This window comes from Oncorhynchus mykiss, chromosome 18 (genome assembly GCF_057628025.1).
Source record: "Oncorhynchus mykiss isolate SJ-2025 chromosome 18, ASM5762802v1, whole genome shotgun sequence".
Taxonomy (NCBI): domain Eukaryota; kingdom Metazoa; phylum Chordata; class Actinopteri; order Salmoniformes; family Salmonidae; genus Oncorhynchus; species Oncorhynchus mykiss.
In genome coordinates this window covers 28,488,960-28,513,570 of record NC_143039.1, presented here as the reverse complement: position 1 = coordinate 28,513,570, position 24,611 = coordinate 28,488,960, and the positions used below count along the sequence as shown (strand labels likewise).

Sequence of the window (24,611 nt, the reverse complement as noted above, 5' to 3'; positions counted from 1 at the left end):
TAAATACATTTTATTTTATTTGATCGTGTTTTTCCGTTGAGCGAATCCGAATGGTCGTTTTTTTCCGTGAACGTTCTAGAATTCAGCTGTTCACTACAAACTCTGGTTCACCAATTCAAAAAGAAGTAGGTATTATAAGTACTTTTTTATAACTAAAAACGACGTTACTTGAATGCCATGCATTTCGGTTTCAGGAACATGGACAGAGCTTCTTTGAGACGCAAAACCACAGTTTCCCAACTCTAGTAGTACATAAACTACTATCATTGGCACAACAGTTGAATGTTGTGATGGGTTTTTTTCAGCACCATGAACAGAAAGAGTTTGGGATTCCGTTGGTATGGATTCATGGCTAGTCAAAAACATAGTACAGCAAACACAATGAAAGAGTTTAATTTTGCAGAGCAGGTTATGATACATATGGGATAAAAAATAAAAAAAATTCACACAAATGTTACCAGATAGTTTTTCACATTATATCTGAGTTTTTATCATGTTCCCTTTCTTTCAACATTACAAATATAGAAAATAATGTTAATTTATAGAAAAATATTTGTATAATTTGACAACTGACCTGATGCATTGTGCACCACAAAGTTAAGGAAGAATACATTATCTGATTTTTTTTTATCACATAATGTAGAGTAAACAATCTAAGTACTTCCAACATTGTATCAACGTTACAACAATGCTAAGCAGTATGGCTTTTTAGTATGGCTTTTAGTTTTTGTCAAGGCGTATCATTTGTAGCACAGTATCCAAGTTCCTCTTGAACAAGGAAGCGTTTGTCTTCTTTCAATGATCTTCTTGACGTTTGTTACTGAAATAAACAACAAACCAAATGATCAATCTGTGACACCGTACAGTAACATGGTTTAGTGGGAGAGAGAAAGATACAGGGAAAAAGAGTGTGACATCAAAAAAACTATTGATCAAATATTGATGTAGGCAAGACACTCCATTTACAAACTTGTCTAAAATGGCACCATGTGCACTCGTTTTAATCAGAGCCTTAGGCCCACTATATAGGGAATATGGTGCCCTTTCATACAGCTTCTGATTGTGTTCTGATGTTTACCTTTTCCCTGAGGTTTTGGAGGTCATGACCCAGAGTAAATACTCTTTGGCAGCCAAGCTGTCTAGGACCTTGTTCACATCGCTGGTGAAGCTCCCATCTACATGTCTTCTGCTCATTGGACCATTCCTACTCTCCTCTGCAGATCTAGGTACAGTACACAAGATAACACACACTTGTCAGTGGTTCCAAACACAATACTTCCACACACAATACTTGCACACACAATACTTCCACACAAAATAATTCCACAATCAATACTTCCACACACAATACTTCTGTACACAATTACCAACCACGTTGGGTTCAACTTTTAGTCGGCCGAAGCAAGAATACACATTTTCTTCAGGAAATGTACCCTTTTCTAGTTACGCCTTATGACTATTGGATGATTTCGGGAGTAGTGATCTGTAGCTGCAGTCATTCATTGTGCATTAGAGGACACCTTTGTTCCCTGAACAGGTGTTTATGCACACAGCAACTGTGTGATACGCTCTCTTCCAACCCAGTCAACACAGTCATCCGAGGGCCAAATATCAATAAATGTATCAATAAATGCAGAGCATAGTTTCATGGGATTTATTGGGCACGACCACATGAAATGTCAACACAGGCCTTAAGAAAGCAGAAAGCAACGGTGTGGCAATGGATCAATTAGCTAAGTAGTTGATTATCTTTTCTCTCTCTCTTCTTCTCGCGTTAGACATGACACACAAGAGGTTGGTACTGTAGGGTGAAGGGAAGCCTACTCTCGTCTGGCCCGTCCTGATTTGAGCCAGGAAACAAAGTCTTTGGCCGCCTGGTCCTGTAGGTAGGTGCTCACGTCACTGGTGTAGGTCCCATCGGCATGGCGTTTGGATGGAGCACTAGATGGAGGTAGAGAGGAAATGGTGTGATAGATACAAAACTCCACTCAACCAATTATAGTACTGTGAAATCATTCTGGCTCAGCTAAAATGGCCTCTGAGATCTTATAACTGTTTTTCACTAACTTTGCTAGTAAAACACTCAAATATTGTATTTTAAGTGTATGTATTGATATAGAAGTTGAGGATAAGTTGATAATGAAAATGGATGAACAACATGAAGTTACTTTGTTTGACTTGGAAGTACTGTGTATATGAATATGTTGCTCAGTACATTACTATCCTTTCTCTGCATGTACAAACAATGCCATAATATACATGGTGCTTTAGACAAACATTTTTGGGATGATGTTTAAATCTGTAATGTCTCCATCCAAATCTTTGATTGTTCATCTCAAGATATACCAGTATTCATCACAGTAAAAGTTTCCAAAAGACTGAACTGTCCTGGCTCTCATTAAGAAAAAAATATTATTATTTCTCCACCCCGCAGTATAATATCAGTCATAAGCCTAGAAATATAGAATATTACTCTGTTGAAACACTCACCCACTCCTCTTGGAGTTCATAAGCCATTGAACAAAGTCCTGAGCCATTCTTTCTTCCTGGTATTTACTGTAGTCGTTAGAGAAGGTTCCCTCGGAATGTCTCTTCACGTTAGATACGCCCATCAAATCCTCCAATAGCGGGTCTGTTGTCTCTAAGCTACAGGAGAAGAAGAATCTTTAATGCTGAAATTATGCTGTTCGATGCCTCATTATAGTCTAATTTTGATTGACAGTTGCTGTTGGATACGTGTACATTATGTGTTAAACATGATATGTTCTGAAAATATTTGTTAAAATATCCCGTGGAAAATTGGGATCGTTTCCCCCCATAGAAAATATAACATTTTTGAGCTGTACCTTGAGTTGTCCTCAGCCTCTTGTAGAGGGACTTGCCAACTGCTCTGTACGATGACCAGGAGGAGAATACCAGCCAGGGAGTGGATGCCAAACATTGCGACCTGCAGACAGAACCACAATTGAGTAACTTAGCCGAAGACAGTCATGTACATTTTACATTGACAAGCAAAAGGCTCCATATCAAGCGTATATCCACTGACAAAATCAAAGGTTTTGTTCACAATGGAAAAACAAATCCCGTTTTGAAACAGATTTTCCAAAATCAATTAAGACGTGTCCTGGCTGCAAGAAACTCACCTGTTCCTGTTAACGTGCGGGTAGATGAGATGAAATGTGTGTCTGAGAGAGAGTGAGATCCTCTGCTTCAGTCCTGGTTCCTTGTGGATGTATCTTGGTGACCTGACTGGCTGTGGGGGTCTTATATAGCATGGCCATAAGGCCGGGTCTGCTCCGGTGGCCCAGTCCTCCCGCTCTCCCACTCTGTTACACCCATTTGTTACTCTCAATCCATTACACATAAGGCCCCGTTTGGTTGCAGTGGATTAACTCGCAATGAAACGTCCGTTTAAAATGGAAGATGTGGCATTATCCATGCGAGAAAACAGCTGTCACTTAGGTGAAGAAATCAAACAAGATGACATCCTGTCAAATAGTGTGTGTGTGTGTGTGTGTGTGTGTGTGTGTGTGTGTGTGTTTGTGCGTGTGCGTGTGTGTGTGTGTGTGTGTGTGTGTTTACTGTAAATGGGAAGCTGAGTCAGGGTTTGTGGATTATATTAACTATGATAGAATCAGACATGGAAACTATTTTTGGGGTGTTTTTCCTTTGGTCACCCATTTAAGACAAGAACATTTCCATTGTGGGTCCTGTTGATCATCTCCTTTTAGATAACATGAATTCATGTGTTATTCAAAGCCTATACCTGCATTACCGTTTACTGAATGTACTTATAAACCATTTACAGATGATATCCAATTATTATGTCAAACCAAAGTCATTTTGATTTTGATTATATAGTACCAGTCTCGTTTGGACACACCTACTCGTTCAAGGGTTTTTCTTTATTTTTACAATTTTCTACATTGTAGGATAATAGTGAATAAATCAAAACTATGAAATGACACATGGAGTCATGTAGTAACCAAAAAAAGTGTTCAGATCAACAGATCAAAATAAATTTTATATTTTAAATTATTCAAAGTAGCCACCCTTTGACTTGATGACAGCTTTGTACACCCTTGGCATTGTCTCAACCAGCTTAGCTTCATGAGGTTGTCATCTGGAATGCATTTCAATTAACAGGTGTGCCTTGTTAAAAGTTAATTTGTGGAATTTCTTTCCTTGGGTGGTATACAGAAGATAGCCCTATTTGGTAAAAGACTGAGTCCATATTATGGCAAGAACAGCTCAAATAAGCAAAGAGAAACAACAGTCCATCATGAGTTACTACATGAAGGTCAGTCAATCCGGAAAATGTCAAGAACTTTTAAAGTTTCTTCAAGTGCAGTCACAAAAACCATCAAGCGCCATGATGAAACTGGCTCTCATGAGGACCGCCACAGGAAAGGAAGACCCAGAGTTACCTCTGCTGCAGAGGATAAGTTCATTAGAGTTACCATCCTCATAAATAAATTCTTCACATAATTCAAATAACAGACACATCTCAACATCAACTGTTCAGGGGCAACTGCGTGAATCAGGCCTCATGGTCGAATTGCTGCAAAAAAAAAACACTACTAAAGGACACCAGTAAGAAGAAGAGACTTTATTGGGTCCACGAGCAGTGGACATTAGACCAGTGGAAATCTGTCCTTTGGTCTGATGAGTCCAAATTTGAGATTGTTGGTTCCAACCACTGTGTCTTTGTGATATGCAGAGTAGGTGAATGGATGATCTCCGCATGCTTGGTTCCCACCGTGAAGCATGGAGGAGGAGGTGTGATGGTGTGGGGGTGCTTTGCTGGTGACACTGCCAGTGATTTATTTAGAATTCAAGGCACACTTAACCAGCATGGCTACCACAGCATTCTGCAGCGATACTCCATCCCATCCCATCTGGTCTGCGCTTAGTGGGGCTATCATTTGTTTTTCAACAGGACAATGACGCAAAACACATCTGCAGGCTGTGTAAGGGCTAAGAAGGAGAGCGAAGGAGTGCTGCAGCAGATGACCTGATCTCAAAATTACTGACCTCAAACCAATTGAGATGGTTTGGGATGAGTTGGACCGCAGAGTGAAGGAAAAGCAGCCAACAAGTGCTCAGCATATGTGGGAACTCCTTTAAGACTGTTGGAATAGCATTCCTCATGAAGCTGGTTGAGAGAATGCCAAGAGTGTGCAAAGCTGTCATCAAGGCAAAGGGTACCTACTTTGAAGAATCTAAAATCTAAAATATAATTTGATTTGTTTTACACTTTTTTGGTTACTACATGATTCAATATGTGTTATTTCATAGTTTTTGATGTCTTCACTATTATGTAGAAAATAGTACACCATTAAGAGAAACCCTTGAATGAGTAGGTGTGTCCAAACTTTTGACTGGTACTGTATGTACTGTCGATCCCCTACAGTAAGAATCCACAATCTAGATTTAACCATTTTATTGAAACAGTATACACACACACTGTAGGTACAAAGGTCTTCCAAGATCCCCTCTATAAAAACATACTGTATGTTTGTACAATAAAATGCAAAGAAATATAATGTATGGACATTAATGTTGATACCTCGAGGATAAAACAGTGCAATCAAGGCCACTTAATGAATACAAGTCAGACATGTTTAGTCACTGTCTGATCAGTTCTCACAAAGCCCTTTGGTATTTCAATATAATCACATTCTTCATTTCAAATGTAACCTCATAACTCGCGGTGAGGCTCCGAACGAACAATGATAGATCAATCCTGCTGACGTCATTGTTTCATAACTGCATATGGAGAGGATAGTCTTTTGGAGTGTGTGTTTGGGTACTGGCTCAAACAACTTAATTTATCAAAAAATAGGACAACTTTCAATTACATTTACATCATATAGTAGACGTTCTTATGCAGCGCTACTAACATGAGCAATTGTGGTTAAGTGCCTTGCTCAAGGGCACATTGACAGATTTTTCACCTAGTCGGCTTGGGGATTCAAACCAGCGACCTTTTGGTAACTGGCCAAATGGTCTTAACCGCTAGGCTACCTGCTGTCCAAGTGAAATACAAACGAATTTGGGGCATCATTCATTCGAATGGCATCAGGCGAAGCAACTCTGGAGGAAGTGACTCATGTGGGTATAGACATGCTGATTGGCTGAACCATCAAGACCATGGTCCTTGTCCGTGTACCACTGTAGTAAAGTGATAGAAAGAAGGAATAAGCACAGATCATTTGTTTATTGGAGAAGTGTTTTCATGGAGCAGGTTCATTGAGGTATAAAGCTCTACAATCACTGATTGTGTAGATAACTCATCAATCTAAAATAGGAATATTTACCATGGCCTCAAAGTCCACTTGTTCCTCAACCAGAGCAGCAGAGATCTGAGCAGCTTGCTGAAAATGGACGTTGTCTGAAACAAATAGAGAGATTTAAATGACAATGTAACAGCATCCGATGTGCAGTGTTTTCCTATTCTCATATGATATGGTAAAGCCTCAGGAAAAGTATGCACACTGCTTAGTTAACACTTTTAGCTTAATCAACTAATGGGTTTACAGAGTCAAATGAATAGTCTAGACTCTAAACATTGCACGGTTGTTAATTACACAGGTGGTGTGTTTTTACAGAACATTCCAGAAATACTAGAGGAGGCTTCACCATCTGCTGTCCCATGGACCAGAAGGTATTGCACTGATCTGAAGTTCTTAGCTCTGGCTGTCACTGTGGAGTTCTGTAAAACACGTTTACATGGTGTTGTTTCCGTGGAGAGTAATACCAGTTTGGGTAACACAGGCCATAGTATAAAATCGTATGTATAAATGGCCATTTAAAACGTTGGAGTTGGGTCAACTTACGTTGTAGAATTCAAGATTTTCTGAAGGTTGATTCATGTAACGTTCTGTGTAGATTGAATCTGAAATATTGAAAGTAGGGAAAATGTACGGATAATTTCCGAATGATTTACACTTATATAAATGTAAATATATTAATAACATATCAATAACAGAATGGCATACCATAATACTCCCACTTGGAAACTGGGGCAACTGCCATTCCACATTTGAAAACTCCACTCCCAGCTCCCAGAACCATTGATGTGACATAACCTCCATAGGACTATAAAACACAATACCAGCTGATCACGTTGGCCTTGAATTCAGATAATATTAGGTTACTCAAGGCACAAAGACAAGGTGACTGTACACGTGCTGCATTTCATTACGCCGCACTTGATGGTTCCAACGTATCATATTTCCAAACCCTATGCTTTAACTTACCCAACCCCAAATTGCTATTCTGCCTTTGTCGACAAAGCCCATATTGGTGAATTCCCTGAAAGAGAAAAGTGACTTGCTGTGATTGGGAACCACCAGTACAAACACAAATTCATTTAAACGTGAGGGTCGGTTAAAAGGGGTTCTAATGGACCATGCCCACTGATGGTCCGTGGTCTAACTCTAATCTCTACTGTCCTCAGTCTCTCTGACGTGAAATAAGAGAAAGGTAAGTCATGTTGCATTCCAGCTGACCCCATGTGACCTCTGATCAGTCATCTGATCATTCGCCTGGTGGTCAGATCTGTATGTACTTTAGCCAACACCTCTGTCTCGTCCTTTGTCCTACCAGACAGGATATATTTAGCATGAAAGTGGAGATGAATAGGAGTTGGATAAAGATCTGTCAACCAGGCTATTGCATCATAAAGCTCAAACCAAAAAAGCCTTGGAATCTCTAAATATCCATGTAGAAATATATTGTGTTTATTATAATGTTTATTTATTATTTTTTTTTTTTACCACATTTTCTCCCCAATTTTGTCTTGTCTCCACTGTAACTCCCGTCCGAAACACAACCCGACTAAGCCGCACTGCGTCTTGACACAATTGGCCCAGCCGCACAAATGTGTCAGAGGAAACACTGTACACCTGGTGACCGTGTCAGTGTGCACTATGCCCGGCCCGCCACAGGAGTCGCTAGTGCGCGATGGGACAAGGACATCCCTGCCGGCCAAACCCTCCCCTAACCTGAACGACGCTGGGCCAATTGTGCACCGTCCCATGGGTTTCCCGGTCGCGGCCGGCTGCAACAGAGCCTGGATTCGAACCCAGAATCTTTATATATCATGTTATCTTAATGTCACTTTTGCAGTGTGACACAGTATAATACAAAGCAACCTGTTTGAGTCAGTTGGGCATAGCTATCGACTTGGCTACTGTTCAACCACAGTTCAACCTTACTTTGCGGCCATTATCTGATCTTCCACCTCATAGGTTCCCAGACGTCGGTAGATGGAGTGCATTAGCTTGTCGCCTTGGTAACCACTTCCCCTACCATCGAAGCTGGCAACGATGACCTTCTCCGTGCTCGCCAGGTATGCGGCCCAGCCTAACCTATAGCGGAAGTCTGCTGTCTGACTGCAAGGTCCTGCATACCTGGAACACAAAAGAGAAAGACAAACATTATTGTTAGTTCCCAGAGTTTTCCCTGACCACTTGAGTTTACCAGAAAACACTGCAGACTTCTGAATTTAACTAGGGCCCAGAGCTTTCCCTGACCACTTGAGCTCACCAGAAAACACTGCAGACTTCTGAATTTAACTAGGGCCAAGAGTATTTCCTGCTTTAGTCATGTGGTCAGGATTAACTCCAGGCCCTCCTTATTGGTACAACAATTCATCATAAGACAAAGCAGATCATGTATTCACAGAGGTTCATTAATTCGTACACATCAATAAGTAAGGGGTATTTCTTGGATTTGTCAAATCCAGGAGGCAAGGTCATCTGGTACCAAAGATCTGTCGGGAGAAACAGAAACATCTATCAATGGATATCAAGTTAGAGATGTCCCATGGTTTTAATATCAGATGAAAGATTACATTAAAGTCTTTAATCGTTGAAAGCCTTACTAAATTCCCCTTGCTTGATAAAGTCACGTCTCATGGTGGGCATGTGGATCTCAGACAGAAGGCCTTCCAAAGCCGTATTGTCCTCAAGAACCTGGATCTCTAAACGACGAGAACATGCACTGTGACTTTGCTTGGCTTATATCATTTATTTCCGTCACACACTAGTAAATGTAACTGGCCTACCTGAACCAGCATCCCTGTTGTCCCTGAGAGTATACAGAGGTAGTCCAGGACCTGTGGAGACAAACACATATTTAATATAGTGTGTGTGTGTGTCCTCCCAAATGATCTAGAAGCACTACTACTACAGAAACTATTATTTTAAAGTGAATATACCGGCTGGGATATTGTTTAGGGATGTCACAGCTACAGTATTGTGATGACTTGACTGCACAAACACTGTTGGAGTAGTGGGTTGTGTAGTGTAGTGTAGTGTAGTGTAGTGTAGTGTAGTGTGTGTGTGTGTGTGTGCGTGTGTGCTGTGTGGCTGACGGACCTGAGCAGTCCATGCGGAAGAATGAGGCATCATGGCTGAAGTAAGCTGAGTTGTATTGACACCTGTCCTCATTCAGGGTACAGGTCAGGCACTGGGTGGTGGGGGGGGTGGCTCCGAGAGTGATCCTGACACACACACACACACACACACACACACACACACACACACACACACACACACACACACACACACACACACACACACACACACACACACACACACACACACACACACAAACAACTGACATGACTCTATTGGCTACAACTATGGAGTTGTAAGTCATAGGTTATGCATGTTAGAAATGAGTACTGCCTGAGCATGACAGAACGACGGCATGAAAATGAAAAAGAGTGGTATTCTTACTTGTAAATGTTTCTCCCTCCTGGCTTGTGACCGTATTGGTTGCTTGAATAGTACATGGCGTTATTAGTCACTTTTAAAATGTCAACGACCTCCCAAGTCCCCGAGGTGACAGCTGTTGCTGTGCCCTGCAAGGACCCCGTACAAATATTACAAATCAAGTGTGTATCATAACCATGTCTGGGTTACTGAGAAGGTGCATGAAGAGGAATGTACTACTTAGTACTTACACGTGTTACGTGATGGATATGTTTATAGCCGTTATTGTCACTCATCACAATGTAAAAACTTTCTTTGTCCGCCGATAAAGTAGGATTAGAAGGTGAAAACTAGAAGAAACAAAGATAATGTATTTATTTACAGGAATAATCCATGCTTGTTACTTGGTAAAATATGTTTTTATGGCCCAGGGATAATGTAAACATGTTCTTATTGTTGTGTTCGTATTAAGTACACACCCTTCCAATCCAACCTGATTTGCTCGTAACGTCAAGTTTCTGAAAACACAACAAAAAAGTATAGAATTTGATAGTTTATTGTGACATACAGTTGAAGTCGGAAGTTTACATACACGTAGGTTGGAGTCATTAAAACTCATTTTTCAACGACTCCACAAATGTCTTGTTAACAAACTATAGTTTTGGCAAGTCGGTTAGGACATCTACTTTGTGCATGACACAAGTCATTTTTCCAACAGTTGTTTACAGACAGATTATTTAACTAATAATTCACTGTAACACAATTCCAGTGGGTCAGAAGTTTACATACACTAAGTTGACTCTGCCTTTAAACAGCTTGGAAAATTCCAGAACATGATGTCATGGCTTTAGAAGCTTCTGATAGGCTAATTGACATCATTTGAGTTATTTGGAGGTGTACCTGTGGATGTATTTCGAGGCCTAACTTCAAACTCAGCTCATCTTTGCTTGAAATCATGGGAAAATCAAAAGAAATCAGCCAAGACCTCAGAAAACAATTGTAGACCTCCACAAGTCTGGTTCATCCTTGGGAGAAATTTCCAAATGCCTGAAGGTACCACGTTCATCTGTACAAACAATATTACGCAAGTATAAACACCATGGGACCACGCAGCCGTCAACCGCTCAGGAAGGAGACACGTTCTGTCTCCTAGACATGAGCGTACTTGGGTGCGAAAAGTTCAAATCAATCCCAGAACAACAGCAAAGGACCTTGTGAAGATGCTGGAGGAAACAGGTACAGAAGTATCTATATCCACAGTAAAACGAGTCCTATATTGACGTAACTTGTAAGGCCGCTCAGCAAGGAAGAAGCCACTGCTCCAAAACCGCCATAAAAAAGCCAGACTACGGTTTGCAACTGTATATGGGGACAAAGATCGTACTTTTTGGAGAAATGTCCTCTTGTCTGATGAAACAAAAATGGAACTGTTTGGCCATAATGACCATCGTTATGTTTGGAGGAAAAAGGGGGAGGCTTGTGTCATGACGTTGCCATCTTTGGGTACAGCGAGCACCATTCCCCGCTCTCTGCTTCTACAACCAGACTGCTGTGGTCAGAGTGAGGTCGTAAATTCCTAGGCAAGACCCTGCCTCATGGCCACACAGTATAGAGACAGAGTGAAGTTTCATAGAGAACAAAGGAATTTCTTCCACCTCACAGAACTTGAGGTCCGAACAACATGTATGTTCTGGAGAAGGTATAAAAGATCGGTGAAGAATCCAGCTACGAACTGGTCCGTTTGGTACAACTTGGGGAAGCTCATGGGAGATGGTGCGGCCACATTACCATAACGCTGTTTTTGTAATAGCCTCAGATATGAGGTTTACATCTAATTGTTGTATAAGATGAATGAGTGAGGATGATACTGTTTGTAAAATTGTGTAATGTGATTTTGGACTGTTTAATGAAGGAAACTCCAATTCCCTTTTGAGTTTAACTAAATCAGGGGACCGCCCATGAGCCCAGTTAGGGTCAGGCATCCTGGGACAGCCCCTTTTCTGAAATTCCGAATAAAACCCAACTTTGAGATATTCTCAGAAGACCATGTTTCTCTCAATCACAGGAGGACAAAGGTTGCAGACCATTGCTGAATCTTTTAACCATACCACGTGGTTAAGCTCTTAGACTATCGATACCGACAGAATAAGAACAAGTCTTTGATATTAATTACTAGTCTGCAGCTAGGAATTCGGTATCATTGAACGCGAAGAACGACAACTGCCGAAACATCCATTCTACAACAACATGAATGAATGTCACTCTGAACTATCCACTATAACAAACGCAGAGAGAGAGAGATGGACAATTCTACAAAAGAAACAAACTTTCAACAGCGATCAAGATGACACACTGAGCGTAAATATATATATATATATATTGATTGCAATTGTTCCCGAATGAGTGAGCGTTCATGTGTAAAGGATTAGCATTTCAATTGTTATAATTATTAACTCTGTAGTGACTTCTTAGTCGACCCCCTCTTCCCTTTTGTCAAACAAGACGCCATTCCGGTTTAGCCCACTAGGGCACATTTCCCTATAATTTCTTGTAACCATATTTACTTTGTTTGTTTGTGTGTGCACTTCTGTGATTGTTTAGTTATTTAATAAATAAATGATTTAAGACAATTGATGTATGGATGACTCATAGTGAAGACTGGGTTTGTGCAGATAACCAACAATTTACGACGTTTGGAATGAGACTAACGTGAGGTAAAGTAAATAATTCATTAATTCGAAGACTAATTGATCAGATATAAAATATCTGAAAGTTTATATTGGGAAATTATAACTTTGCAATCTAAATATTTTCCTTGGTGCCCCGACTTCCTAGTTAATTACAGTTACATGATTAATCAGTTTGATCACGTAATACTAATTACAGAGAATCTTTGATAAAAACTAAGTCTTCAATTTAATGATAGTAAAGACACGACACTTGCAAGCCGAAGAACACCATCCCAACAGTGAAGCACGGGGGTGGCAGCATCATGTTGTGGGGGTGCTTTGCTGCAGGAGGGACTGGTGCATTTCACAAAATAGATGGCATCATGAGGCAGGACAATTATGTGACTATATTGAAGCAACATCTCAAAATCTCATCTCAGTCAGGAAGTTAAAGCTTGGTCGCAAATGAGTCTTCCAAATGGACAATGACCCCATGCATACTTCCAAAGTTGTGGTAAAATGGCTTAAGGACAACAAAGTCAAGGTATTGGAGTGGCCATCACAAAGCCCTGAGCTCAATCCTATAGAACATTTGTGGGCAGAACTGAAAAAGTGTGTGTGAGATAGGAGGCCTACAAACCTGACTCAGTTACACCAGCTCTATCAGAAGGAATGGGCCAAAATTCACCCAACTTATTGTGGGAAGCTTGTGGAAGGCTACCCGAAATGTTTGACCCAAGTTAAACAATTTAAAGTCAATGCTACCAAATACTAATTGAGTGAATGTTAAATTCTGACCCCCTGGGAATGTGATGAAAGAAATAAAAGCTAAAATAAATCACTCTCTACTATTTTTCTGACAGTTCACATTCTTAAAATAAAGTGGTGATCCTAACTGACCTAAGACATAACATTTTTATTGGGATTAAATGTCAGGAATAAACTGAGTTTAAATGTATTTGGCTAACTAAGGTGTATGTAAACTTCTGATTGTATTAGGACTCCAACAAGTTATCTGAAGAGAGGAGAGGAGAGGAGAGGAGAGGAGAGGAGAGGAGAGGAGAGGAGAGGAGAGGAGAGGAGAGGAGAGGAGAGGAGAGGAGGAGAGGAGAGGTGGGGAGGGGAGGGGAGGGGAGAGGAGAGGAGAGGAGAGGAGAGGAGAGGAGGGGAGGGGAGTGGAGAGGAGTGGAGAGGAGAGGAGAGGAGAGGAGGGGAGGGTGAGGAGCGGAGTGGAGTAGAGGGGAGAGGAGGGTGAGGGCGGCGGGAAAGCGGGTGTGTGTGTGTGTGGGGGGGGGGGGGTGTTATGACGTACCTCTAACGCATTCTCGATCCAGGTGTTTTCGACTGTGTTGAAGTCGTAGATCTGAAAGCGGAGCTCATTCTGTTTCCTCTTCTGCCACTGGACAGCGATGCGTTCATCCGTTACCCAGGTGACTGTGGCCAAATAGTGATCACTGTAAAAAAACACGGAAACAACCCCACTTGTCTCACAGCTTGCACCTAAAATTGATTTTAAAATTCCAATGCAATGCATTTCTCTCCTACTGAATACATTGTTTAATGTATTGTGTACTACAGAGTTTCATTACCCTGCACCAACTGAAGCTGGCACAACAACTTCTGTGATGTTTGATATGTTCGCAGTATCATACACAAACAGCTTCACCACTGGGTTGGGAGTACCAGGCTAGAAGATGGAGAAAAAAAAAGCATTTATGCAAAACAATTACGATGAAATAAAAACAAACTTTGGGTCTTATAGGTTTCTTTCTTAGAAGCAACCACATCTTTAAAATGTAATTTTTTTGAACGTATTGTTTTATAATGACTATGCACACAGTATCAATGCATTAACATGTGACAATACAGATTGTATGACTGTATTCAAATACATAGTCGTCAAGAGAGGTTTCCGAACTGGGAAATCATGGACCAATATCATTTTATTGGGACAGCTTAGACCTGAATGTACCCTGAGTTGTGATAAAACAACAACACGCTTTTAACCCAGAGGCCTTATGGTCCAGAGTCCAGTTCCCTTATCAACTGCCTCAGAACCTCATGCCAATAACGACCTACTCCAGCACACTTTTTAGATACACATCAAACATACATAAAGTGTTATCTTACCTTAGGATAGGGGAAAATGACCGTGTCGGGATACTGTTCCTTCCCATACCAGGAATACTCTATGTTTTGGACCAGAGTGTCGTTAAACTCAGCATAGGCCAGATATCTCCCTCCAGGTGACCACCACATTGCCTCGTAAGAAGAGAACATTTCCTCTAACAAAACAATCAAAACCCACTGTTAGGCTACATCAGGATGGCACATCGATTTTGTGTGTTGTGGCTTAAGCTGTTCACAGACTTCTTTGTTGTCAAAAGATAAACTTGTTCAGGTATAATCACATTTGACACAATTCACATCACAGTGCTGACTAATATGTACTAGTTATAGTAAGAGGTATGTAAGATTCATGCCTTCTTGTAGGTATTGCTTACCCTCATACACCCAATCTGGGATGCCATTTAAGATTTTGTTGTGTTTTCCATTGGAGGTCACCTGTATGGCCTTAGCAGTAGGGCTGGTCTTCACATAGACATCATTTTCCCACACAAAGGCCTGCATGTGAGAGGAGCAGAGATATGGAGATAAGTCTTAATGACTCGAGTTCCTCTTTAAACATGGTATAGCACTGCAATATGCACAATAGTGTGCAATGTCTTTTGGTAATCCTAGTAACCTGAAATATTATGTTTAGAGTAACAGTAACCTATTATTACATGTTGTGAATAAGTTATTTATTTGGAGCGCGTTGAAAATGTGAATCTTTGAACATTCCAGCTTTGAACTGAAGACAAACAAAAGTGCACGTTGTGTTGTTGGGTCAGTCCTATTGATGATGAGTGTTTGGAGGACATGTAATGGGTCAGACACCAGAAACAAATCCAATGGTTTCTCTCAAAGTGTCCTTTTAACCTACCATTTTGTTCCCTGTTGGCGCCCATGCAAACAAATGGACTTGATGAGGAATGTCTGGTGTACTGAGAAATGTCCTAAAATGAGAATAAATAAAAACGGAACAGTATTAATGTCTTTGAGTTTGACAAAACACCATATACAGTTCATTCGGGAAAGTATTCAGACCCCTTGACTTTTTCCACAATTTGTTATGTTACAGCCAATTTTCTTAAAATGTGTTAAATAGTTTGCACCTGAGCTCAATTTCGAGTCTCAGCAAAGGCTCTGAATACTTATGTAAATAAGGTATTTCTGTTTTTTAATTGTAATACATTTGCAAAGATTTCTAAGCCGGGTTTAATTTAGTCATTATGGGGTATTGGGTGTAGTTTGATGAGGAAATGTTTTTATTTAATCCGTTTTGAAATAAGGCTGTATTGTAACAGAATGTGGAAAAAGGGAAGGGGTCTGAATACTTTCCGAATGCACTGTAAATGCGTCCCTATAAATCATTTGTAGTAAACATTACAGTGTATGGCCCTCTTCAGTTTCTCTATCTGTTGAGTATTGTTGACCATGTCCTGCACTAGTCCATTGAATAAAATAAAATGTCCTATATTCTCCACACTGCACATGTATAGTGTATAGTACACATTTGCAGACAAGAAAAATTGAAAGAGACTTACGAGCCTGCCAAATCATAGAGAGAATATGAAGCTGTGAAGGAGTGTCTCCATATCTGTTGAAAATATTAAGCAAATTATAATTAGGAATTTGATTAGTAGCACAGATCAATTACTTATATTAATTAATTAATGAGTACATTCATTCAATTAAATGTATTCATTTTTTAAACTTTATTTATCCCTGCAGGGCAATTACTTTGGGCACATGTGTCTGATTCTGCTGCAACAACAACAACAACAACCACCACATCACAATGACATACCACACATAGCTACTTCACAGCAGGATAGTACAACAACAACAAATCATTAAATATCACAAGACATTACCTTGGTCCAATTGCTCTTGAAAGCAACATATTTTTGATCAGCAGACACTACATAGTCGTAGGCAGCCACTTGATCCTGGTTTTCAACAAAAAAAAGGAGCTGTGTTATACATGACACAAACACTCCTTCCTTCAGCATACTTGCTTCCAAATATGTGTAGACAGACAGACAGACAGACAGACAGACAGACAGACAGACAGACAGACAGACAGACAGACAGACAGACAGACAGACAGACAGGCAGAGAGACAGACAGGCAGACAGGCAGACAGACAGACAGACAGACAGACCAGACAGACAGACCCATGAGGGGTATCTTACAAATGTGATGCTGCTCAGGAATTCTGAGTTGTTTCCTGTAATCAGGTTGTGAAGGAAGATGGAGCCGTCTTTTTCATGCAGATACTCATGGTCTGTCAGGGAGCGGAAAGAAGAGAGGAGTTTAATAATAACACACTGACGTTTAAGTTGAAATATCAGCACTGTTGCTAGTCAGGTCTCTGCCTAGCACTGATGATTTAACAAAAAGCCAAAGTGTTCCATTTAAATAGGGACAGTATATAGGCCTAATATCATATTTTTTTTTATTGTTTCTTAACATTTTGTAAAGGGAACATTGTGTTGTTGGCTTACATCTAAACGTGCATCCTTCCAGGGTTAGAGTGTTGTGTCATACATTCCAGGCACACAATTACTGACTGGATGGAACATAACAGCCATCCACTCATTTACATACAGTTGATTGATTAGGCTTCTAGGGTGTTTTACCTGAGATCCAGCGCATGTTGTAGGATCTGGCCCTGATGGAGCTATTGAAGACATCACTGAGAGTGAACGTCCTCTGAGCCGTCACTTTTTCCGCTGAAACATGGGGCTCCAAGTTAGCGTTCACTGATTTCTTGTACTGTCTATACTAGGAGGAATGTACCAGTGAAGTCGACAACAAGTCATCGGCTACTGTAATGACTCGTAAGACTACAATGCATTTACACATGATTAAACAGGTATTGATATAAAATAGATACGGATCAGGGGAGGACTATAAGATTGTAACAGATAACAATGTAAGATCAAGATACATTTGCCTGGGTTAGAGCTGTAGAGCTGCTATAACTGAGGTAAACGTGCTAGTAGGCTACACAAATGTGGTACCTGCATAGAAGATGTGATATTGCAACAAGGTGCTGCATTTCGAAAGCATTAAAGCACTAGGTCTACATGTTTGTATGTCACATGGATTATGTAAAAGTGTTTATTTTATGCAGTGTTCTTTTACAATAATACAATATTATTATCCAGTGCATGCAGTGTTCTATTGTAGTAATAAAATACTTATTCTGAACAGATTTTTTTTTTTTTTTTTTTTTTACGGTTATGGTAGGCTACAATTTAATGGGTCATTGAAAGCAACTGAAAGTGGTACCACTCACCGTTCAGATATATTGCTGTGGGCACTGCTATCAAGATGATGACGACAGCAAGCCCCAAAAGTCCCAACACCACCTTACCTATGGTATTCTGTCAAAGGTGAATAGAATGACGGAATTTTTTTAATGAAATAAATAGTTGTTTGAGGTATCTAGATTTGCGACACTTATTCACCAAAGAAATGCTATGTTGTATTATAAACAAATTCTTATCGTTGAGTTTTGAAGTTTACCATCCTGCTGACTTGAAGATGGTGAATCCGTTTATATACAAAATCACATTGAGCATAAACACGTTACCCACTAAACTGTTGAAGTGTAAATGGTGCAAAATAAAGTTCTGCGCAAGAAAATTTCCGTTAAATATTAGATCAACGTCGGTTATAAAGGTGGGGCAATAGAATTCCGAAGTCCAAAGCAAAGCTCGTAAAGTTTGAACGTGTCTTATTTTCCCCAGAGCCTGTTTTAGTGGATAAGTTTATGCTTACTCACAGTCTAATCTATTGACGGATTGCATCCACACACAACTTTCATACACAATGAAACCATCCACTTTGTAGTTGAACCGTTGTCCAGAAAAAGAATAGCCTTCACCACGCAAATTCAATAGGCATCCAAATTTTTACTTGGAAATCCAGACACTGAATTTACAGTACTTCATTTATTTTATAATTCCATTCAATCTGAATTAGGCCTAAATGTTTTCTCTCCCTTTTTGAAGGGAATTGTTTGGTCCTTTTGTAAGGCATTGTCACAACTTCCACCGAAGTCGTTTCCTCTCCTTGTTCAGCGGTGTTCGGCGGTCGGCGTCACCGCTCTTCTAGCCATCGTCGATCCACTTTTTATTTTCCATTTGTTTTGTCTTGTTTTCCTACACACCTGCTTTCCATTTCACTCATTAAGTGTTGTGTATTTAACCCTCTGTTCCCCCCATGTCCTTGTGTGGAATTGTCTGTTTGTAAGTGCTTGTGCACTATGTTACTGGTGCTCGTCGGGTTTTGTACCCATGTAGGTTCTTTTTTTTTGTTGCCGTTGGTTTTGAAATTAAACTGCTCCGGCTATTACCTATTTCTGCTCTCCTGCGTCTGACTTCACTGCCACCAGTTCCGCAACCCTTACAGGCATATGTCCTTGTGAGGGCAGGGTAGTCACATATGACTCTTGAGTGAATATCAACCATTAGCTGTTGTTTCATGTCTCACTGCTAATGGTATAAAAACAATGTAGCCTAATTCACAGCTGCATTGGATGACACTGACCTCACAGTTGGGCTCCATCTAATGCACCTATTTACAGACTTCATTAATGAACTTCCTACTTGGGTTTTCAGGTCAGGTTCCTCTCTTTAAGCCGCGTGGGATCTCAACAGACGTGTGAAAAGAAATACCGGCCTATATTCAGATGCAGTATATGTGAGAACCATATGAGTGTACATATTAAGTGTAATGTAGTGACTTTCTTTATTTCTTGCTTTCCTATTAGCATTTTTCTTGAAGTGAAGTGAATTGTCACAGGTAAGCGGTAACTCAACTAAAGGTGGCGGAATGACTCTCAAAGCTTAATTCCAATTTCTGTGGTGATGTAATGCCTTTACTTCAAGGTCAACAACAACGCCCCCTCTATTTTATTCTCAAGGGCTTTATAACATTGTCATCACATCTGATTTTTTTACATGACTCACAGTTATCATCATGATGTCAGAGGCCCCCAGCTTGTGAACTTATGCTCCTGGTTAACGACGGATTCAACCAGTTTCTCTGCGTAGGACTTACTCCATCTCATGGACTTTGTATAAAAGGCTACAACAATAGATCGGGAATACGTCAACTTTTACAAGATGTCAACAGACAAACGAGCAATTTGACAAGGAAAATAGAGCAAAAAAAGCTTTTGTTTTTCACACTGCAAAAGCTCTTTATTGAGAGAGAGAGAGAGAGAGAAGGAGAGAGAGAGAGAGAGAGAGAAAGAGAGAGAGAGGCGTACTTATATAGCTGCCTTGATGAGTAAGGATACAGAAACATGGGCTGAAAAAGCTCAATAACTAGTGAAAGGGTCACTGATGAATTCATAAGTGATGCGCATCGGAAGATAGAGACTAAAAGCCCGTTAAAAGCTTAACAAATATCAGTTTTTTTTATTTTTATTGACCTGAGCACTAGCAGCCTTTGCTGCTCTCGTTCTCTCAGACCAAGCTTCCTATGCAAACAAATAGATCACTCTCTTTTCGCCTGACGCAAGTATAGTTTGAGGAGCATTACACCGGGGGATCTTTCCGTTTATCTACTCTCAGATTCATGGTTAAGGTTAATGAAATTGTTTCCAGGTGTCACTTTGAACACGTTTGAGGTTTTATTGGCGTTCCTGGAATGAGAGAGGGGTAGGAGGGGTTATATAGTGGAGTACAGTGAGCACTATGGCGCAACATCATACCATAAAGCCATGGTTGATACTGGTGCTTTTTCCTCTCTCTGGCTGTTCTGTCCTTGGTTTTTACAACACATAGTCCCTGTTTCCTATGGCTTCCTATTGTCCCCTGAATAGAAGGAAATCTGTGGCATTTGAAGGTACACCTTGATCACAGGAGGACGGGCTCATGGTAATGGCTGGAGCAGGAATGGTATCAAATACATCCAACATATGGTTTCCATGTGTTTTATGCCATTCAATTTGTGCAGTTTCAGCCATTATTATGAGTCGTCCTCCCCTCAACAGCCTTCACTGACTGTGATAGTTTATCAGTAAGCTAGGATTGAAAGAATGAAAAAGTATAGTAACTACAGAGAGTTGTAAAATGCCTACTGGTAGTGTCTACTGTCTAATCAATGTCTACTGGTGGTGTCTACTGTCTAATCAATGTCTACTGGTGGTGTCTACTGTCTAATCAATGTCTACTGGTGGTGTCAACTGTCTAATCAATGTCTACTGTCTAATAAATGTCTACTGGTGGTGTGTACTGTCTAATAAATGTCTACTGGTGGTGTCTACTGTCTAATAAATGTCTACTGGTGGTGTCTACTGTCTAATCAATGTCTACTGGTGGTGTCTGCTGTCTAATCAATGTCTACTGGCTGTGTCTACTGTCTAATAAATGTCTACTGGTGGTGTCTACTGTCTAATCAATGTCTACTGGTGGTGTCTACTGTCTAATAAATGTCTACTGGTGGTGTCTACTGTCTAATCAATGTCTACTGGTGGTGTCTAATGTCTAATCAATGTCTACTGGTAGTGTCTACTGTCTAGTCAATGTCTACTGTCTAATAAATGTCTACTGGTGGTGTCTACTGTCTGATAAATGTCTACTGGTGGTGTCTACTGTCTAATCAATGTCTACTGGTGGTGTCTACTGTCTAATAAATGTCTACTGGTGGTGTCTACTGTCTAATCAATGTCTACTGGTGGTGTCTAATGTCTAATCAATGTCTACTGGTAGTGTCTACTGTCTAGTCAATGTCTACTGTCTAATAAATGTCAACTGGTGGTGTCTACTGTCTAATCAATGTCTACTGGTGGTGTCTACTGTCTAATCAATGTCTACTGTCTAATCAATATCTACTGGTGGTGTCTACTGTCTAATAAATGTCTACTGGTGGTGTCTACTGTCTAATCAATGTCTACTGGTGGTGTCTACTGTCTAATCAATGTCTACTGTCTAATCAATATCTACTGGTGGTGTCTACTGTCTAATCAATGTCTACTGGTGGTGTCTACTGTCTAATAAATGTCTACTGGTGGTGTCTATTGTCGAATCAATGTCTACTGGTGGTGTCTACTGTCTAATCAATGTCTACTGGTGGTGTCTACTGTCTAATCAATGTCTACTGGTGGTGTCTACTGTCTAATCAATGTCTACTGGTGGTGTCTACTGTCTAATCAATGTCTACTGTCTAATCAATATCTACTGGTGGTGTTTACTGTCTAATCAATGTCTACTGGTGGTGTCTACTGTCTAATAAATGTCTACTGGTGGTGTCTACTGTCTAATCAATGTCTACTGGCTGTGTCTACTGTCTAATAAATGTCTACTGGTGGTGTCTACTGTCTAATCAATGTCTACTGGTGGTGTCTACTGTCTAATAAATGTCTACTGGTGGTGTCTACTGTCTAATCAATGTCTACTGGTGGTGTCTAATGTCTAATCAATGTCTACTGGTAGTGTCTACTGTCTAATCAATGTCTACTGGTGGTGTCTACTGTCTAATAAATGTCTACTGGTGGTGTCTACTGTCTAATCAATGTCTACTGGTGGTGTCTAATGTCTAATCAATGTCTACTGGTAGTGTCTACTGTCTAGTCAATGTCTACTGTCTAATAAATGTCTACTGGTGGTGTCTACTGTCTAATAAATGTCTACTGGTGGTGTCTACTGTCTAATCAATGTCTACTGGTGGTGTCTACTGTCTAATAAATGTCTACTGGTGGTGCCTACTGTCTAATCAATGTCTACTGGTGGTGTCTACTGTCTAATCAATGTCTACTGGTAGTGTCTACTGTCTAATAAATGTCTACTGGTGGTGTCTACTGTCTAATCAATGTCTACTGGTGGTGTCTACTGTCTAATCAATGTCTACTGGTGGTGTCTACTGTCTAATAAATGTCTACTGGTGGTGTCTACTGTCTAATCAATGTCTACTGGTAGTGTCTACTGTCTAATAAATGTCTACTGGTGGTGTCTACTGTCTAATCAATGTCTACTGGTGGTGTCTACTGTCTAATCAATGTCTACTGGTGGTGTCTACTGTCTAATCAATGTCTACTGGTGGTGTCTACTGTCTAATCAATGTCTACTGGTGGTGTCTACTGTCTAATCAATGTCTACTGTCTAATCAATATCTACTGGTGGTGTTTACTGTCTAATCAATGTCTACTGGTGGTGTCTACTGTCTAATAAATGTCTACTGGTGGTGTCTACTGTCTAATCAATGTCTACTGGCTGTGTCTACTGTCTAATAAATGTCTACTGGTGGTGTCTACTGTCTAATCAATGTCTACTGGTGGTGTCTACTGTCTAATAAATGTCTACTGGTGGTGTCTACTGTCTAATCAATGTCTACTGGTGGTGTCTAATGTCTAATCAATGTCTACTGGTAGTGTCTACTGTCTAATCAATGTCTACTGGTGGTGTCTACTGTCTAATAAATGTCTACTGGTGGTGTCTACTGTCTAATCAATGTCTACTGGTGGTGTCTAATGTCTAATCAATGTCTACTGGTAGTGTCTACTGTCTAGTCAATGTCTACTGTCTAATAAATGTCTACTGGTGGTGTCTACTGTCTAATAAATGTCTACTGGTGGTGTCTACTGTCTAATCAATGTCTACTGGTGGTGTCTACTGTCTAATAAATGTCTACTGGTGGTGCCTACTGTCTAATCAATGTCTACTGGTGGTGTCTACTGTCTAATCAATGTCTACTGGTAGTGTCTACTGTCTAATAAATGTCTACTGGTGGTGTCTACTGTCTAATCAATGTCTACTGGTGGTGTCTACTGTCTAATCAATGTCTACTGGTGGTGTCTACTGTCTAATAAATGTCTACTGGTGGTGTCTACTGTCTAATCAATGTCTACTGGTAGTGTCTACTGTCTAATAAATGTCTACTGGTGGTGTCTACTGTCTAATCAATGTCTACTGGTGGTGTCTACTGTCTAATCAATGTCTACTGGCAGTGTCTACTGTCTAGTCAATGTCTACTGTCTAATCAATGTCTACTGGTGGTGTCTACTGTCTAATCAATGTCTACTGGTGGTGTCTACTGTCTAATCAATGTCTACTGTCTAATCAATATCTACTGGTGGTGTCTACTGTCTAATAAATGTCTACTGGTGGTGTCTACTGTCTAATCAATGTCTACTGGTGGTGTCTACTGTCTAATCAATGTCTACTGTCTAATCAATATCTACTGGTGGTGTCTACTGTCTAATCAATGTCTACTGGTGGTGTCTACTGTCTAATAAATGTCTACTGGTGGTGTCTATTGTCTAATCAATGTCTACTGGTGGTGTCTACTGTCTAATAAATGTCTACTGGTGGTGTCTACTGTCTAATCAATGTCTACTGGTGGTGTCTACTGTCTAATCAATGTCTACTGTCTAATCAATGTCTACTGGTGGTGTTTACTGTCTAATCAATGTCTACTGGTGGTGTCTACTGTCTAATAAATGTCTACTGGTGGTGTCTACTGTCTAATCAATGTCTACTGGTGGTGTCTACTGTCTAATCAATGTCTACTGGTGGTGTCTACTGTCTAATCAATGTCTACTGGTGGTGTCTACTGTCTAATCAATGTCTACTGGTGGTGTCTACTGTCTAATCAATGTCTACTGGTGGTGTCTACTGTCTAATCAATGTCTACTGGTAGTGTCTACTGTCTAATAAATGTCTACTGGTGGTGTCTACTGTCTAATCAATGTCTACTGGTGGTGTCTACTGTCTAATCAATGTCTACTGGTGGTGTCTACTGTCTAATAAATGTCTACTGGTGGTGTCTACTGTCTAATCAATGTCTACTGGTAGTGTCTACTGTCTAATAAATGTCTACTGGTGGTGTCTACTGTCTAATCAATGTCTACTGGTGGTGTCTACTGTCTAATCAATGTCTACTGGTAGTGTCTACTGTCTAGTCAATGTCTACTGTCTAATCAATGTCTACTGGTGGTGTCTACTGTCTAATCAATGTCTACTGGTGGTGTCTACTGTCTAATCAATGTCTACTGTCTAATCAATATCTACTGGTGGTGTCTACTGTCTAATAAATGTCTACTGGTGGTGTCTACTGTCTAATCAATGTCTACTGGTGGTGTCTACTGTCTAAT

At 40.3% G+C, this 24,611-nt stretch overlaps 2 protein-coding genes across 2 annotated transcripts; both read right to left on the bottom strand.

Moving 5' to 3' along the window:
• Positions 1–377: 377 nt before the first annotated feature.
• gcg1 (glucagon I) lies at positions 378–3,229 on the bottom strand. The gene is given in 8 exon segments (NM_001124698.1): positions 378–820; positions 1,079–1,222; positions 1,825–1,941; positions 2,491–2,646; positions 2,847–2,873; positions 2,875–2,888; positions 2,891–2,947; positions 3,144–3,229. Coding segments are annotated over 7 exon segments (534 nt in total). The 5' UTR covers positions 2,942–2,947; positions 3,144–3,229; the 3' UTR covers positions 378–795.
• A 2,199-nt stretch (positions 3,230–5,428) lies between these two features.
• On the bottom strand, positions 5,429–18,271 carry LOC110497094 (dipeptidyl peptidase 4). The gene is made up of 25 exons (XM_036952252.2): positions 18,035–18,271; positions 17,805–17,892; positions 17,143–17,235; positions 16,696–16,787; positions 16,375–16,449; positions 16,045–16,097; positions 15,381–15,453; positions 14,899–15,019; positions 14,525–14,679; positions 13,984–14,081; positions 13,707–13,848; positions 10,205–10,243; positions 9,977–10,075; positions 9,750–9,874; positions 9,387–9,511; positions 9,074–9,124; positions 8,891–8,989; positions 8,710–8,779; positions 8,223–8,417; positions 7,263–7,317; positions 7,002–7,101; positions 6,840–6,898; positions 6,643–6,715; positions 6,321–6,394; positions 5,429–6,174 (listed from the first exon to the last, which is right to left on the bottom strand). The coding sequence occupies exons 1-25, from the start codon at positions 18,035–18,037 to the stop codon at positions 6,082–6,084; spliced, it is 2,250 nt and encodes a 749-aa protein (XP_036808147.2). The 5' UTR covers positions 18,038–18,271; the 3' UTR covers positions 5,429–6,081.
• Positions 18,272–24,611: the final 6,340 nt, after the last annotated feature.

Coding starts and splice junctions, on each gene's coding strand:
- LOC110497094 (XM_036952252.2), bottom strand. Junction 6,899..7,001: donor TTCCAAGTGGGAGTATTATG/GTATGCCATTCT, acceptor TCAATATTTCAG/ATTCAATCTACACAGAACGT. Junction 6,395..6,642: donor GGTCCATGGGACAGCAGATG/GTGAAGCCTCCT, acceptor TATTTGTTTCAG/ACAACGTCCATTTTCAGCAA.